This window comes from Onychomys torridus, chromosome 4, assembly GCF_903995425.1.
Source record: "Onychomys torridus chromosome 4, mOncTor1.1, whole genome shotgun sequence".
In the NCBI taxonomy this organism is placed as follows: domain Eukaryota; kingdom Metazoa; phylum Chordata; class Mammalia; order Rodentia; family Cricetidae; genus Onychomys; species Onychomys torridus.
The window spans coordinates 12,513,791-12,530,884 of NC_050446.1; the positions used below are offsets into that span (position 1 = coordinate 12,513,791).

Consider the following 17,094-nt stretch of genomic DNA (forward strand, 5'->3'; position numbering starts at 1 on the left):
AATTAAGATGTCTGACATTGTCCTAATGAATCCAGTGGGTCAGCTGGCTAGACTTGAATGAAATGGATTCTATATTTATTGTCATTTCCCAGTCTGGGGTCAATAGACATTCACAATATCCCCAGGAAAAGTCATACAATATTGCTCAGGTTCCAGGAGATAATATGAAGACACCGCCATAGGTTAAGTTGTGAGGAGAATATGCCCACAAAGGACACCACAGAGAAAGATTTGGGTAAAAATAATTGGTAGAAACACAGATTAAAATACACAAAACATGGACTGGAAACATGCATGAAAACAAAAATCCAATGAAAAATCAACTGTATTAGACAAATACTAAGTTTTGTTTTTTTGGAAGACTGGGTCTCTCTATATAGTCCTCTCTCTCCTGATATTCACTATGTAGATTAGGCTAGTCTCAAACTCACAGATAGCTGCCTGCCTTTTTCCCCAAACGCTTGCATTTAAGGTGTGCACCACTTTTCGGGGCTCAACAACTAGGTTTCTAAAGCATGGTATTTACTTAAGTGCAGTCAAAACTATTTTTCACGTAAGATTTTTCACTCTGTGATTCAATATTATGAAGCTCACTTTTTATACTGAGTTCAGTAAAATACGTCCACTTCTTTTTTTAAATTTTTCCATGGAGATTGTTGACCCTTCCATGATATACACGAGTCTCATACAGAAGAGACACAGGAAATGATCACCAGCTTTAAAATTTATTGCTACGTCTTCCATCTAACTTGTTCCTGCTGCCTCAGGCTCCAGCAGGTACCTGAGGGGTTGACTCCATGTCCAGATGACGAGGTCCAGGCAGAGAGGGGCAAAGAGGAGACAACAAGTAAGGGTGGGGGTTTGACTGAAGGGTTACTGCCAATACTCACTTGAGAGCAATGGACAGCTTCTTGGGAGAAAATGATGTTGCACACTCATCCTCCAGGAGTACATATACAACTAAGATTGTCAATGATCATAATCATTCGAAGTACTGGCTCAGCCCTCCATCACTGTGGTCCCACCAAGTCCCTGAGGCAGTGTCAATACAGACCTTGAATACTAACCAATCACAGAAAGCCAGGATGAGTAAATATACCCAGAAATCTGCATCCAGGTCTACCTTGCTTGAGGGTGATGAGGGAGGATCCCACAATCTTCCTCCCTCCACCTCTGCCACTGCTCCTAAGTTATTCAAAGATAATTTCCTTCCAGGATTCCATGAAGTTCCCCAGTGCAGCAAGATCTCTGTAGGTATCTTCAGACATTAGTAAACCTGATGCTATCGCCCAGTCCTGCCTACCCTAGCAACTACCCAAATCTCCTGCACCAGTGTCAGCAATCTTCTGAAGCTGTTTGGCATTGGCATCTACAGGATTGTTGGGTGTCATGTTACTTGGTGTCTGGTATCTGTTAATTCCAATATCTTATCAAACTTGTGAACTGAGAAGGCCTGCCACATAAAAACTGAACTCAAAAAAAAATGCTAAACTCTTTATTGGATTCAGACAGGGCAGAGATAGGGGTTGACAGCAAAAGCAGAATGTTGGTCCAGTGGGGAGTAACAGTCAAAGAAGGAGTGGGTCTCTGATGGAGGAAATGCAGCTCAGTGGGGTGTGATCCAGGGGGAAGAGTAGTCCAGTGAGGTCATTGCTGTGTACTAATGGCAAAGTTGGCTCAGCAGTTGTGGTGCTGGTGGTCTATGTCTAAGAGAGGAACATAAGTGAGAGACTCCTTCCCTTACCATAGGAGTAGCAGTCAGAAAGTAGCAACCTGGGAGGTAGGTGCCTATCAGAGGTCTTCCTTCCATCAAGTCTCTGGGAGGTCTCTCCTGAGAATGCATGGGCCCCTGAGCAATCCTAATTCCATGACCTTGTAGACCTCAAATTGTGTTTGGTGGGTTCCTAGGGCATGAAATTAGACCAAGTGGAGACCACAGTATGGGAAGGACTCTGGGAAAAGAAAGGAGATATTTCCCAAGTTTCTTGGGAATTATCCTTGAGGACACCTCCTGAAGTAGTCACTGCTTCCTGGCTAAGCTGGGTTTCTCCTGAGCGAGAGGATGGGAGCAGGACCAAGAATAGATAGAAACTTTAAACCTAGAGCTGAAAAATCTGTGTCCTATCAATGTTCCTTCAGAGGGCCACTTACCACTGTCATGCTTGGGAACACAATGTTCTGTAAAGGCAAGGGAAAAATCAAATAGAAGGTGTGATGGTTGAAGAACCAGATTACCCCTGCAGCCCCAAGACCAGAGAAAGGCCTTACTGGCAAAGATAGGCACATAGTTACACAAGAGTAGCAGTATTATGGATAACACATAGGAGAGGGGCAGATCAGAGTATATCCTCTTACCCCTCTGCTCCGGCACAATAATGTTTTCTTGGAGAAGTCCTTTGTGCTGTATAAATTTCTTAAATTCTTCCATGGCTTCTAGGTTTTCTTTTAGATGCTTTCCTGTAGGTAGAGGCCAGAAGAACAGAACAGGCATGACTTCACATCTCTGTTGGGAGCCAGTGACACAAGGACAAAATCTTTGACTAGCACTAGGGCCTTCAACCTGGAGAAGATGAAAGCAAAGGGAAGAAGATTTCAGAGTGAACACAGAGGTGGGATATGGATGAATGGCTTGTTCACAGGAAGTGGGTATCACTGACACATAGGGCCACCATAAGACTAAACGTGTAGTTGACAACTTAAGGAGACAAGTAATCTCACACCCTAACCAGGAAGGACCCTGTGTTTTGGCGTCACTAGTCTGCCTCCTGTTCCTGAGAGCCATTGCCCATGAAAGGTCTCTGATAGGACCCAGACTCTTAATGAGACCTGCCTATTATGAAATCTGAGGCCCCAGCAAGTGACATGTAGGAAGGCACTGGCTAGAACTTCTGTCCTATTGGTCAGTGCTCAAGGCCACATCTGTTCATGGAAGTTATACACAGACCACAATTTCCCACTTCAGAGCATGTACACTGACTACATAGCACCTTAACCAGAGCTACTAGAAGGACACTCAGGGGACTTTGTAGTTCTGAGTGCCAGAGTGTAGTTGTACACATTCAAATAACTAATGGTAATAGAGAACACGGGCAGAAGTTGGAGTCTCTGGAGTTCCTCACCTAGGAGGTCAACTTCTTCAGATCTTTTCTCAAACAAAAAGATTTCAGTGTGTATGATGTAGTGGTCCTTCACTGGCAACTCATAGATGTGGGACAGCATACGGCCAGAAACTGCAGATTAAAAAGAAATGGAAATGTAGTGTCTTTTTCGAAGACAACAGTCAGAGCACACTAAGAAACAGTTGAGAAAGTTTCCTCAATAACCCACAAGCACCCAGCCAGGTGGGTTCACACCTCCATGTGTCCCCAACATAAGATAGAGACTCCTCCTGGAAAGATGTCATCAATAGTTTGGAGTTGGGACCACAGGTGTTGTGGAAGATGGAGGCTGTACATGACTGGTCCACTAGCAGCTGCTTTGTCCTGCTTCTTAAATCCTAAGTTTTTGTCTCCTGGTCTGACAGTGAATAGTACTATTTAAAGGGAATCATGGTCTCTCTGTGGACTAGCCTGCTGGGGATGTCTTTCTGTATGCTGTGAATATGTTGCTCTGATTGATTGATAAATAAAATGATGATTGGCCTGTAGCCAGGCAGGAAGTATAGTATAGGTGAAATAAGCAGAGAGGGGAATGCTGGAAGGTGGAAGGCTGAATCAAGAGACACTGCCAGCCACCACTGCCACGAGAAGCAAGATGTAAAGTACCAGTAAGCCACAAAACACATGGCAACTTATACATTAATAAAAATGCGTTAATTTAAGATAAGAACCAGATAACAAGAAGCCTTGCCACAGCCATACAATTTATAAGTAATATAAGTCTCTGTGTGTTTACTTGGGTCTGAGCAGCTGTGGGCCGCTTGAGTGGGACTGGAGAAAACTCCAACTACACTAACCTTTGATCTCTAAAGTTACCTAGGAATTAACTGGGTAAGTGTTCCTGAAGGGTAAGAAGAAAAGAGATGCTACAATCTCAGGAGCTTGCCTTTCAAGGGATAATTACATGCAGCCAGGGGAACTTTATTGACTAATGACTTGACATGATCTAGAATTGCCTGGGTTTTGTTTCATTGGCCATGACATTGGAAATATTATGCCAATTTATTGTGGAAAAAACATCTTAATTGTGGGCAGGAGCATTGTTGGGCAGCAGGTCTTAGACTGTGTAAATGAAGCCATATGAGCAGTAGTATGAATGCATTCTTTCTCTCTTCTGACTATGGGCATAATATGAACAGCTGCCTCATGCTCCACCTGCCAGGAAAGCCCCACCATTGTGGACTGTACCTTGAACTGTGAGCTAGAGCAAACCCTTTATCCCTTAAGCAGTGTTGATTAGAGTGTTTTTTTGACAGCAACAGGAGAAGAAACTGAGATAAAGACTCACAGGAGCTATATTGGCCAGGCTCCTCTGTTCTCTGCATACGGAGTCCAACCTTGATGCACTGGCCCTCAGACCTGGAAAATAGAAAACCAACTTGCAGCCTCTTTCAGAACACATGCCTGAGCTCCACCAAGGTCACCTGGTTCAATCAGCTTTAATACAATGTCCCCTGAAATCCTATATCAACCCTTCCTATGTTTTTGGATGCTGAGACTGTAGTCCCTCAGAGGAAGGGGCTTTTCTGTCATCAGTATGCAAATATAGATAGAGGAGGTAAGAGAAAGTTGAAAAGACACGTGGGGGATACTCACGCGATGGTGGTCCTGATCTCCAAAGTTCCTTGTTCTGGACATGACACTCTATTAGGGAACACTACCAGAGGTCTCAGCTCTGTCAGGTTCCTATCACTCACTGTAGCCTTCACGAACAAGACACCTGAGAGCTGGGGCAGACAAAGTCCTGAGCCTACACTTGCCCAGGCCCAAGTCTCCCCCAGATTCCCATAGGCATGCAGCCTGAACACATATCTCAGAACCCAAGATACAGCCCCTGAGTTAGTGAGGTTCCATGATCCAAACCCATGTTCCTTAAAATTATGTTAGACTACAAATTAGTGGCCCAGCAGGAACACATGGTGTCTGTCTCCAAAGGCTCCAAATCCCTAGGAGTCTTTGAAACAACAAACAAAGGTGCTATCAGGTGAGACTTTCTGGTTCTGGTTGTTATTGTTTAAGGGCTCTTCCCTGCTCAACTGTGGCCCAGGAACCCATGTTTTCTAGAGAACAGCAGTCTCTGCTCAGACTCAGAGGACTTAAAATCTCATGAGTGCTAGCTCTGGATTTTAGGCACTAGCCAACAGGCAAGCCTTCCACATACACCTGTCCACCATTCCTTGCTGCCTCACTTTCTTTTCTTCTGAGAGGAAGGGCAGGTCATCCTGAGCTTGTAGGACAGCCACCAGGACAAACAGTGTGACAGTCAGGAGCAGGCTCTTCATCTCCAGGCTCTGTGCTCTCAGACAAGGCAGGTCATGAAGTTACAAAATGAATCTCTGCTGGCTCCTCAGAGGACGCCCTTTATGGCCACAAGTTGCACTGGCCACACCCCTCCTGGCCATCTTTCATGGCCAAATCTATGCCCATCATTGGGCTGGATGTTGTTGTTGTTGGGATCTGGTGTTCTTTTGCTGCCACCTCCAGATAAAAGACACAATGCCTTTGCAATGTCTGCACCATCTAATGCTGCTAGTCCTGTATGACCCCAGAGTATGTGAGTTACTCAGCTGTTGAGTGGGGACACAGCCTGGGCCAGTCAGTAAGGGAAGGCTGAGTCCATTCCATTTCCATACCTCGCTCTGCTCTCTTCCTTCAGACAATCATGGCTGCCCTGGCCACCTTCTCTGGAAGGTGATTTCTTGGCTCCTGGTACTCAGAAAAGGACTAGAATTCCCCACATGCAGTCCTGTTGATTTCCAGAGCCCACATTATGTTCTAGGATCCAACTTAATGCTGCTAATGTCTGGCAGGCCACCCTAGATGTGGGTAGGGTCACTGTGTGGTGGCTCTGGGTCTCCTGAAACAGCACCTCCTCTAAGAGTCTCCTAACCACAGACAAGCCCACAGTCACCTGAATTGCTGCATTCTGCACCTGGGGCAGCTGTGCTCTCTTAGGGCACTTCTTACTCTCAAGAGTCTTGCTTCTTCTTCCCACCTTCTTCTTTCTTCCTACCCCAAACCCACTTCCTTTATTTCATTCTAAGATCCTGAGGAATAGGGCCTTGATGCCTGTGCTTTACAATTTATCCTAAAGCTGGAAAAGCTTAGCTACACATCAGGGGTCATGATTCTGTGTTCACTACAGGATATGTCTATGTTTCACCTGTGTGAGTTTAGGGACAAAGGATATTGGATCCTCTGTTGTGTTGGTCATCACACATCCATTCAGAGTACCTGATAAATGGACTGGTGGAACCCCAGCCCTCCCTGCACAGTTGAGTCCCCTTCCACACCTGTGGCCTTCATGAGGTTCTTAGGTCAGGCACATACAGTTGTGAGCAAGTGTTTGTACAGCTGCATCAAATTTCTAACACTAGAGTACCCATAACACTTAAGTTTACCCTCTACTTTGTCTGAAAATTGAAAGGCTACCAAGGTGACCCCCAAGTCTAAGTCTCTTTGGGTAAAAAGGGCAGGAGGGACACAAGGTGGCCATGGCCTCCCTGAATCCAGAGAACATGGCTGAGCTTCCCTGGCTGCCTTCTCTAATGACTCAGCCCTGATCTCTCCCCAACAAAAACTCTGCCTCCTTCCCTCCACATCCTGCACTTCTTGGCCTGCAAGAGTACTTTTCTAAGACCATGTTGGCCCAGACTCTGGATACAGGTGCTGGTCACACAATGGCATCTTTGTAGCTCTGTGGACCTATGTTGCACAGCTCCACATATCTATAAACAATATGGAGTCAGGTTGGACAGCAACACATATCTACAAACAATATTAATGAGCATTCTCTTACAAGCTTTGGCTCTTGCTGAGGTGCTCATAAGACCTAGGTCCTGACCCTACCATGCAAGGTGCTACTGAGCAGGAAGTCTGTCATCCCAAGGGCTGGAAAGGGTGGTTCCTGTGATCTTTAGAAGCAAAGAATAATGAGAAGGTTGAAGTAATCCATATCTGTGGTGCCAATGATTTTTTTGGTTGTTGTTCTGCTGATTGAAATCAAATAGCTTATACTTCACTGCATGTGGATCACTGATTAAAGCATTTATGACAATGGTATTTGGAATTCTATCCTTTAAAAATGGGAAACAATAGCCACAGGTGATTGACCAATCATGAATCTCATGTTTAGTATGATGTGAAGCCTCCCCACACCTCTTACCCACCTGTCATTCCCTGTGTCCCTGTGAGCTGAGTTCTGCCACCTATGCTCATGGAGACCCAGAAGTTAAAGTGATAAGATAATCCATCCAGAGCTGATGAGGCAGAGATTGAAGTCAATGCCTGGTGACTGTGAGAGGGCATCATGTGGAGTCCTCAGATGGTAGATGGTTCATGATCTCAGGAGTCAAAAAACAGGTGGCTGGGGATAACCCAGGGTCAACAAGGTGGAGAGATGGTAGGGTAGGAGAGAGAGGATGCCCTGGCCTAAGGCATTTAGGAGTGACCCCATTTCATTCTAGTGGTGGTTCTTACAGAGATCCCCAACTCCACAGCTCCTGGTCTCACTACTTCTGGTCACATCCTTCACTGCCCTTGAATGTGAACCTCAGTGTGGTGACCTATTAGATGCAGCTAAGTCACAGGTGCCTCACTACAGGGTCCTGTGTCTGTGCATTCTACAAGATTTATAGATAGGAGGTATTGATAGCTCAACCAATAGCACCAGGCAATATGGGGAATTGGCTGGGACTGAGATTCATTGATAAGAGGTGGAGAGCAGTCCTGAGATTGATATCAGTAAATCCTGGAATATGGACTCTGTAGAGGGGGCTACAGATTGTTTCTCCATAGACCAGTTGAGGCTGCACGTGGACAACCATGAATGCTTAGTTCCAGTATAAAGCCAATCTGAAGCATTTGTGCTTAGTACAAGAAGTGGAAGATCCTTCCAGGTGCTGAAGATGAACTCTGCTGTTTCTCTTTTTTTTTTTTTTTTCAATTTATGGCTTGCCACCTCCAGGACTGTATGTTCCTCTTCTGTGTTTCAAGTGACACACTCTGGTAAGGCCCAGATGTGTCCTGTGTTAGCATACTCAGTTAATAGAAGCAGTTACTAATAGGATAAGAGGAGTCTGGTGTGGTGCTGCACACCTTAATCCCAGCACTTGGGAGGTGGAGACAAGAGGATCAGGAATTCAGTGCAAACCTCAGATACAGAGTTTCATGCCAGACTCACCTGCATTAGACACTGTCTCCAAAGAATTTTTAAGGAATAAAGAAAGAAAAAAAGTCCTTTTTTTTAGTTCCTCCTTCACATCTCCCTCTCTCTCTCTCTCTCTCTCTCTCTCTCTCTCTCTCTCTCTATATATATATATATATATATATATATATATATATATATATATATATATATATATATATATATATTTGTGGTACTGTCTCTGTCTCTTTCTCTCTCTCTCTCTCTCTGTGTGTGTGTGTGTGTGTGTGTGTGTGTGTGTGTGTGTGTGTGTGTGTTCCTTCATTCTCTCTCTCCCTCCCATTTCTCTCTGAGGAAAATCAAGAACACTATCCCACAGTGCTCATCTTCTAGGTGGCATTCTTTCCATATTCCCTGCATTTTTTTATTTTACTGAAATATTTTCATTGTATATAGTGGTTTGAGTGACAGTCACCCTCATAGGCTCAGATATTTTGTATACTTGGACTCCAGTTTGTGGTCTTATTTGGCTAAGTGTAAGAGGTGGGGCCCTGCTAATGGAAGTACGTCACTGAGGGGCAGGATTTGTGATTTCAAATGCCACATGGCATTTTGAGTTTGCTAGCTTTCCTTTCTGCCTGTGGAGAGAGATGTGAGCTCTCAGATTATTTTCTTGCTACCATGGCAGCCTATTGCCACATCTCTCTCACGATGGTGATGGCCTTATACACCTCTGGAACTATAAGCCCCAAACAGACTCTTACTTCTATAAGTTGGCTTGATCTTGGTGTTTTATCATTAAAGTAGAAAAAGGATTAAGACAAAATCTGGTGCCAGGGGTGGGGTATTGCTGTGACAGACTTGACCATGTGATTCGGGGAGGATTGTGGTGGCATTAGAACTTTGAGTTGGAAAAACTGTTGGCTGATCAGAGCTCAATGGCTCTTCTGTGATCAATGGGAAGGAAGGGATACTGAGAGAAAGGCAGATGATGTAGGATTGCCTTGTGAAGATAAAGAACCATGGAGTCTACTCAGGCATTTGATGATTTTTTAGTTAATAATCCATGGTGCCTGGTGTCTTCAGATGGAGCTGAAGAATACCTGTGATTAGCCAGAGACTGGAACCAATGTTTCACTCATACAATCAGTACTGGTTAACTGGAACTGAGAAATGAGCAATGATTTAGATGAGACCAGAATTAGAGTCTTCTGGAAATATTCCCTCAGAATCAGCACACAGAAGATGTGGTGCAGAGGGTAATAAGGCTGTATCTCATGACTTCATCTGAACTTGGTAAAATATAAGAGTTGCCAAAGTGGTGCTAGGATTTATATAAGTTTTGTTAGTTTTATTCATTTCATTTTTTCTTTTTTGTTATTTATACAATTTTTTATTCATTTTACATCCCAACCACAGATGCCACTCTTATTGTTCCTCTTGCTCCCCCCAGCCTTCCCCCCCAAACCAGCCCCCATGCACATGTGCAAAAGTGTAAAGCCTCCCATGGAGAGTTAGCAAAGGCTGGTACAATCACTTGAGGAAGGACCAAGCCCCTCCCCACTGCATCAAAGCTGAGCAAGGTATCCCAACATAGGTAATGGCTCCAAAAAGCCAGTTCATGTACCAGGGATTGCTCCTGATCTCACTGCCAGGGTCTGCTCAAACAGAACAAGCTACACAACTGTCTCTTGCATACAGAGGGCCTAGTCTGGTCCCTTGCAGGTTCCACAGTTTTCAGTCCAAAGTTAGTAAGTTCCTGCAAGCTTGGTTCAGTTGTCTCTTTAAATTTTTCCATCATGATCTTGACGCCCTTGCTCATATAATCCCTCTTGTCTCTCTTTGACTGGATTCCAAGAGCTTGGCCTGGTTCTTGGTTGTGGGTCTTCACATCTGCTTCCACCAGTTACTGGATGAAGGCTCTATGATGACATTTAGGGTATTTACCAATCTGATTACTGGGGTAGGCCAGTTCGGGCACCTTCTCCACTATTGCTAGTAGTCTAATCTGGGTTTGTCCTTGTGGGTTCCTGGGAATTTCCCTAGCAGCCCTTATCCCATAATGGCTTTCTCTATTAAGATATCTCTTTCATTGCTCTCCCACTCCTTCTCTCCCCAACTTGAACATCCTGTTCCCTCATGTTCTCATCCCCCACCCCCTCTCCTCTATTGCCCTCCATCATCCCCAGTTTACTCATGGAGATCTCATCTGTTACCACTTCCCGAGGTGATCCATGCATCCCTTTTAGGGTCCTGCTTATTTCATAGCTTCTCTGGAACTGTGGATTGTAGTCTGATTATCCTTTGCTTTATATCTAGTATCCACTTATGAGTGAGTATATACCATGTTTGTCTTACTGGGTCTGGGTTACCTAACTCAGGATGATTTTTTTTTTCTAGTTCCATCCATTTGCCTGCAAATTTCATGATGTCATTGTTTTTTGTTTTTTGTTTTTTGTTTTTTTTACAGTGGAGTCATTACTACTTCATCGTGTATATGTACCACATTTTCTTTATCCATTCTTCATGTGAGGGGCATCTAGATTGTTTGCAGGTTTTGGCTGTTACAAATAATGTTGCCATGAACATAGTTGAGCAAGTGTCCTTGTGGTATGATTGAATATCCCTTGGGTATATGCCAAAGAGTGGTATTACTGATTCTTGAGGTAGATTGATTCCCAATTTTCTGAGAAGTTATCATATTGATTTCCAAAGTGGCTGTACAAGTTTTCACTTCCACAAGCAGTGGAGGAGTGTTCTCCTTGCTCCACATCCTCTCCAACATAAGCTGTCATCAGTATTTTTTATCTTAGACATTCTGATAGGTGTAAGAGGGTATCTCAGGCCTATTTTGATTTGCATTTCCCTGATGACTAAGGATGTTGAACAATTTCTTAAATGTCTTTTGGCCATTTGAGATTCTCCTGTTGAGAATTCTCTGTTTAGATCTGTAGCCCATTTTATAATTGGATTGTTTGCTATTTTGATGTCTAGTTTCTTGAGTTCTTTATATATTTTGGAGATCAACCTCCTTTCAGATATGGGGTTGGTAAGATCTTTTCCCATTCTGTAGGCTGCTGATTTGTCTTATTGACTGTGTCCTTTGCCTTACAGAAGCTTTTCAGTTTCAGAAGGTCCTGTTTATTAATTAATTCTCAGTAGAACTGAGAAATCAGCAATGCTTTAGAAGATCCCAGAATAACAGTCTTCTGGAAGTATTCCCTCAGGGTCAGCACACAGAAGTTAGGGCACAGAGGGAACTAAGGTTGTATCTCATGCTTTCATCTGAACTTGGTGAAATATGAGTCACCCAAGTGGTGCCGGGATTTATATAAGTTTTGTTAGTTTTATTCATTTCATTTTTCATGTGAGGGTATTGCCTGCATGTGTGTCTACGCACCATGAGAGTGCTTGGTGTCCACAGATATCAGAGGAGGGCATCAGATCCCCTCAAAATGAAATTAGAAATGGTTTTCAACTACCATGTGGGTACTGGGAGTCAATCCCCAACCTTCTGCAAGATCATCAAATCCTCTTAACCACTGAATCATTTCTCCATTCCCCAAGGTAGTACTAGTTTTGAAGATATGAAGAGATCATGGGGATAAGCTGAGACTTTGCATTATGTGGCAAGGCTGGAGCCCTGAAGAGAGGCCATTGGTGAGGGTATAGTGTCAGCAACAATGGAGACCCCAGGACACTGAAGATACCATAACTCTCTGTAATCACTACAAAAGCCAGCAATGGATATGAGATGAAGGCTGTCCTATGTCTGTGAAATATGCTATTTGTTCTCTAGCAGGCAGAGATAAGGAAGTGGAGTGAGGTGCCCATGCACTATGGAGTCCAGAGAACTATAAGCGTGTCCTAGACATCAAGCACTTTTTATATTATTGAAGTTTAGTTGTGCTTTTATTTTATTGTGATTGTACCCAGGTTCTTCCATTTTGGAGTAAGAAGTATTTAACTTGAATTATTATTATTATTATTTTATAAGAGCCCACAGTTGAGAGACTTTGAACTTTGAAAGAGACCTTAGATTTTTACAATTTTGGAGTTTTTGGAAGACTGTGGGACTTTTAAAATTGTTTTGGTTTTACATTGTAATAGTAATGTCAACCTGACATCTCAGGAACAAATTAGAAAGGGAAGACTGTGGTTTAATACTGATGTGATTATGCATGAAGTTGATGGTAGTCCACTCTGCTGGTTAGTTTTTATGTCAGCTTAACACAAACTTACACTTCTCTTGGAAGAGGGAATCTCAATTGATGGGTTTCATCCATCAGACTGGTCTATAAGCAAGTCTGTGAGTTATGTTCTTGATTATTGAATGATGTGGGAGAACACAACTCATTGTGACAGTACTGACATTGTACACTTGGTCCTGGGCAGTACAAGAAAGCAGGCTGGGCAAATCTTGAGGTGCAAGCCAGTGAGGAGCATTCCTCACTTGATGAATTCTGCTTCAGTTCCTGACTCCAGGAGCATGCCTTAAGTTCCTGTTTTGAGTTTCCTCTGTTATGGATTGTGACCTGAAAGCTTAAGACAAAATAAACCCTTTTCTCTCCCAACTTTGAATAGGTAAGTTTTTACCAAAGAAAGAGAAAAACCAAACAAAACCCTGATTCTCATTGTGAGCAATGAACAGTGTCCTGATTTCCAACTGGACTAGTGAGGGTGAAAAGGGGAATCAAAGTTGCATATCTATAGGAAAAAATAAGACCCAATGTAGGGCTGGTATGACTGTCTCTGTGGAAAAATCCAATGAGTCTAAAAACAGAACCAGAACTGAAAAGTGACACTTCCAAGACCCCAGGATGTAACACTTTCTGCCATGATGGAACCAGCCAAGTGTAAGAAATTGCAGCACAAAATGGTTTCTCAGCTGATCTCCTGTAACCTTCTGTTAGTGTCTCTAGCTCTTCTTACACTGTGTTATTCAGTGTTCATTGTATCACTATCCCTGCTCAGTCTACTGTGTGCTCTTGTCTCCTGATTACTTAATTATATATTATTACAAGAGTGGAGTGTGCCATGAGGAAGCCCCAAATAAAAAGGTCAACTGCAATTATGGGCATGAGGGGTTGTAGAGTCAATGGAAGGGTCAGAGTCAGCTGCACAAAGGGCCATTTAAACACATAATTGAAGGGAGTGAAGAGAATGAAACATGAATGGGGAAGTAAAAAAGAACTCCACATGGGAGGAACATTCAGTGGGGCCTGTAACAGGCAGAGGGAGCCTCACTGTGCCAGGAATGGATATGAGAGCAGGGAAGATGGAGCAGATGGCAGGGCAGGGAGAAGATGGCCAGAGACCAGGTTATAGAAAGGGTAGAGCAAACAGTAATAATGATTTGTGGGCCACTGTGGCACTTCTGCTTTTACTGTGAGTAAAATGGAGAATGGAGACAAGGGGAGGGTGTTGTTATTGTGTAGATATACCTCCTTGTCTTAGATGAAAAGAATAAGTGAATCAAAGATGCAGTAAATGAAAAGATAGCAGGAGATATAGAAGATTCAAAAGACTGGAACATCTACCTTTCTGTGGCCTTATCTAGCTTCCATTGCATATTTCTGGTCCCTTATCCCCTTCTTCAAGATCCCAGTTTTTTTCCCATGTGAGGTAGATGCTCTCTCTGGGATGAGACCCTGTAGGTGTTACCTTCTCCCCTTTAGATTCCCATTGCTCTGTCAGCTCTATGGACACACAAACTGATGCCCAGACATGGTCTCTGGCACTATCCTGCACATCCTGCAGGCCTCCTCTTGTACTTCAAAGGGCTCATGGCATCTTCTCAGCCAGGTGGCCTGCCTGGGTTCTCAACTATGGTTAATGGCACCTACAAGGGGCAATGAGCACTAGGACCTGGGAAGTGTTTCAGTTTGTATGGTCACTCTCCAGTCCCTATAGAAATTTTGGTGCCTCATGGACAGACTGTTACACTACATGTTGTTACAGTCTCTGACAGACATTATAAACCATTTAGAGGTTTATCCCATTTGAATCTCTCTTATTGTGAATCCATTGCTTTAAACAGCAGCATTTGTAAGACTGAAACAGCCACTGTGGCTGGTGGCTCTGCCTACCTCAGCTTTCCAACATGGCAGTGGTATATTTACCGCCAGCTCTGGGAGCCAACAATGCTCAGAAGCCATAGGTCTATTCTTCTATCAAAGCAGCATGTAGCCAAGAAATCTTCATTATTTATTTATTTATTTGTTTGTTTGTTTGTTTGTTTATTTGTTGTACTAGCAAAGGCTAAATCTGGCTGGTCTATGTAACTAGAAGGAAGCATGGTCTCTTTGGTGGATTGACTGAGGCCACTAAAAGAATACACAGAAGTGACAACTAGTATTTAACAAGATGACCTACCAGATATATAACTCCCTGCTGGTGAGCCCCACTTGGCAGAGCTATATAACTATTATATATAGTGAATATAAGCTATATAGTGAATAATTGGTTGTTTCTGTCCATAACTTCTCAAGTGCCACCACTATATCTCCCAATAAGAACAGCTGTGGAGTTCTTTCCATAGCCCTTTGGTGGTATATTTTACACTTTGGGGGCATAATTACGTCTGTGATTTGTCAGAAAAATGACTTTTCCTTATACCGTGTAATTTTGGTGAATAAAATATACTTTCATAGCCAGACCTTTAGCTAAAGACCCCAGCAAATTCAAAAAAGACTAGCTGCCCTGGACACAAAGTTCTCAAAGACAAGTTTGCAAGTGGCTAACAAGGTCAGGCATGAAACAATGTCAGTATCAGTTTTTCCACTTACAGAAAAAGCCTGATGGATAAAAAGACACAACTCACTGTTTCAATAATTGACTTTCTGCACATATTTCTAACCTCATTTTTATGTTATAAAAATCAAGGTCCAGCTAACTAACTGTTTATGCAGGGTAGAAGAATATTTATTAAGATTTGGGATGCTTTCTAGGTTACTGTCCTTTGCTATGTGCCTTTTTGCCTGCTTCATAGACTACACATCAGGGAATCTAGATGACACACAAACTTTGCCCTGGTTATGGTTGGTGTGACTTTTTCAAGCCTAAGAGAAAAACCTTGTGATTTCTTATGTTTTTATAGTATGGCTCTGTCTCAATACTTAAGAAATGTAATATGACCTTCAATATACAGCTCTTGTGCTGGCTAGTTTTTTTTTTCTGTGAAGAAGAATTTTTACAGGAGGTAGTAGTAAAGAAAGTTACTTTCAGAATGTGTGAGCCTGCTTTTTCCTAAAGACTGTTTTTAGATAGATTAAAAAAAAAACCAAACTCCTAGTCCTCACTACTCTGAGGTATTCTCTTTGTTACCCTGGTGCAGATAGGGAGCTGGCCTCTTGGTCTGCATTAGTGAACTACCTTGGAATTTCTAAACTCAACTGCTTATCTCTCTACTCATGTACAATGATGTTTTCTGGTGGAAAGCATCTCCACTGTATGAATTTGTTGAAATCTTCTATGGCCTTGTGATTTTCTTTGGAGTCCTTTTCTATAGGCAGAGGTCAGATGAGTAGATGGGTCATGACTGCACAGCTCTGCAGGGAGCCAGAGGTACAAGGACAGGAACTTTGCTTAGCACTAGGGACTTCATCCTGGCCCAGGTGCAAGCAGGAAAGGAGGGAGCACTTAAGAGTAGACAGGGAGGTAGGGTATGGATGGAGGAGATGGACACCAGCCTGAAGACAGTTACAAGGAGCTGGCATACATCCTAAATGTTGTGCAGGATTACTCCCTGACCTGGAAGGATCATGGGTCACAGAGAAACTAGTCTGTTTCTCTACTCTAGAGGAACATTGTCAACTAAAGGCCTTTTAGGACCCAGCCCTTCAAACAAGCTTCTTAGAATCTGAGACCCCAGGAAATGGTACTTGTCAGTACACTGCTTGGAACTTCCATTATGAGGAGTTACAGCCCTGATAGCCATATCTGCTTTTTTCTCTGAAAGTCCCTATCAATCTAGCCCTTCTCTCTCAGATCTTACACACTGCACAAGCAAGACCTGGTGTCCAAAACCCAGACAAACATCAAGTCTCCCATACTAAGCATTCTAGTCCCTAGTGCCAAGGTATAGTGCTGCATATGCTCTGGCTTCTGGTAATGGAGACCATACAGGAATGGGGTACCTGGGTTCCCACCTATGAGCTCTCCCACATAAACTTTTGTTGAAATAACTTTTATTCACTGTAGAATTGCAATTGTCTATCACTGGCAACTTATAGATGTACCTGAAACATGTCCAAAACTGTAGGTAAACAGAGAAAATGAGTCTGTAGTTTCTTATTCCAGATGCATCATTCTGACCATGCTGAGGAAATGTCTAGAGCAGTGGTTCTCAACCTTCCTAATACTGTGACCCTTTAATACAGTAACTCTTGTTGTGGTGTCCCCCAACTATGAAATTATTTCATTGCTACTTCATATCTGTAATTTGCTACTGTTAGGAATCATAATGCAAATATCCTAGATCTTAATCCTCAGTCTGCCTATGGGTCAAGGGACAGAAAGCATGGTCTCTTCTGTGGAATAGCTTGTGACCTCTGAAGTCCCCTAGGAGTTAACTGGCTAGCCTTTCATGGAAGCTAAATGGAGCAGGGAGTGCTCCAGTCATAGGAGCTAGTTCCTGTAATGGAGGATCACATGTAGCCTGGAAGACTGCAACAGCTCAGGTTAAATGTATACTTGACAAGCAAGAATTTCCTGGGAGATGTGCCTTTGACCATTCCAGTGGTGCATTATCTTGATTATAATAACTGAAGTCTTAAGAGACATTTTACC

At 43.1% G+C, this 17,094-nt stretch overlaps 2 protein-coding genes across 2 annotated transcripts in view; both read right to left on the minus strand.

Annotated features, from left to right (window-relative positions):
• Window positions 1–886: 886 nt before the first annotated feature.
• Window positions 887–5,440, minus strand: LOC118581404 (vomeronasal secretory protein 2-like). Its single transcript, XM_036183480.1, has 7 exons — window positions 5,348–5,440; window positions 4,755–4,885; window positions 4,447–4,517; window positions 3,120–3,230; window positions 2,356–2,457; window positions 2,152–2,178; window positions 887–960 (listed from the first exon to the last, which is right to left on the minus strand). The coding sequence occupies exons 1-7, from the start codon at window positions 5,438–5,440 to the stop codon at window positions 887–889; spliced, it is 609 nt and encodes a 202-aa protein (XP_036039373.1).
• Window positions 5,441–5,505: 65 nt separating this feature from the next.
• The window catches only part of LOC118581411 (vomeronasal secretory protein 2-like), a 32,180-nt gene continuing 20,591 nt past the window's right edge, over window positions 5,506–17,094 (minus strand). The window contains exon 7 of the mRNA XM_036183506.1: window positions 5,506–5,693. Coding sequence (XP_036039399.1) covers window positions 5,506–5,693 — 188 coding nt within the window. The remainder of the gene's footprint in view (window positions 5,694–17,094) is intronic.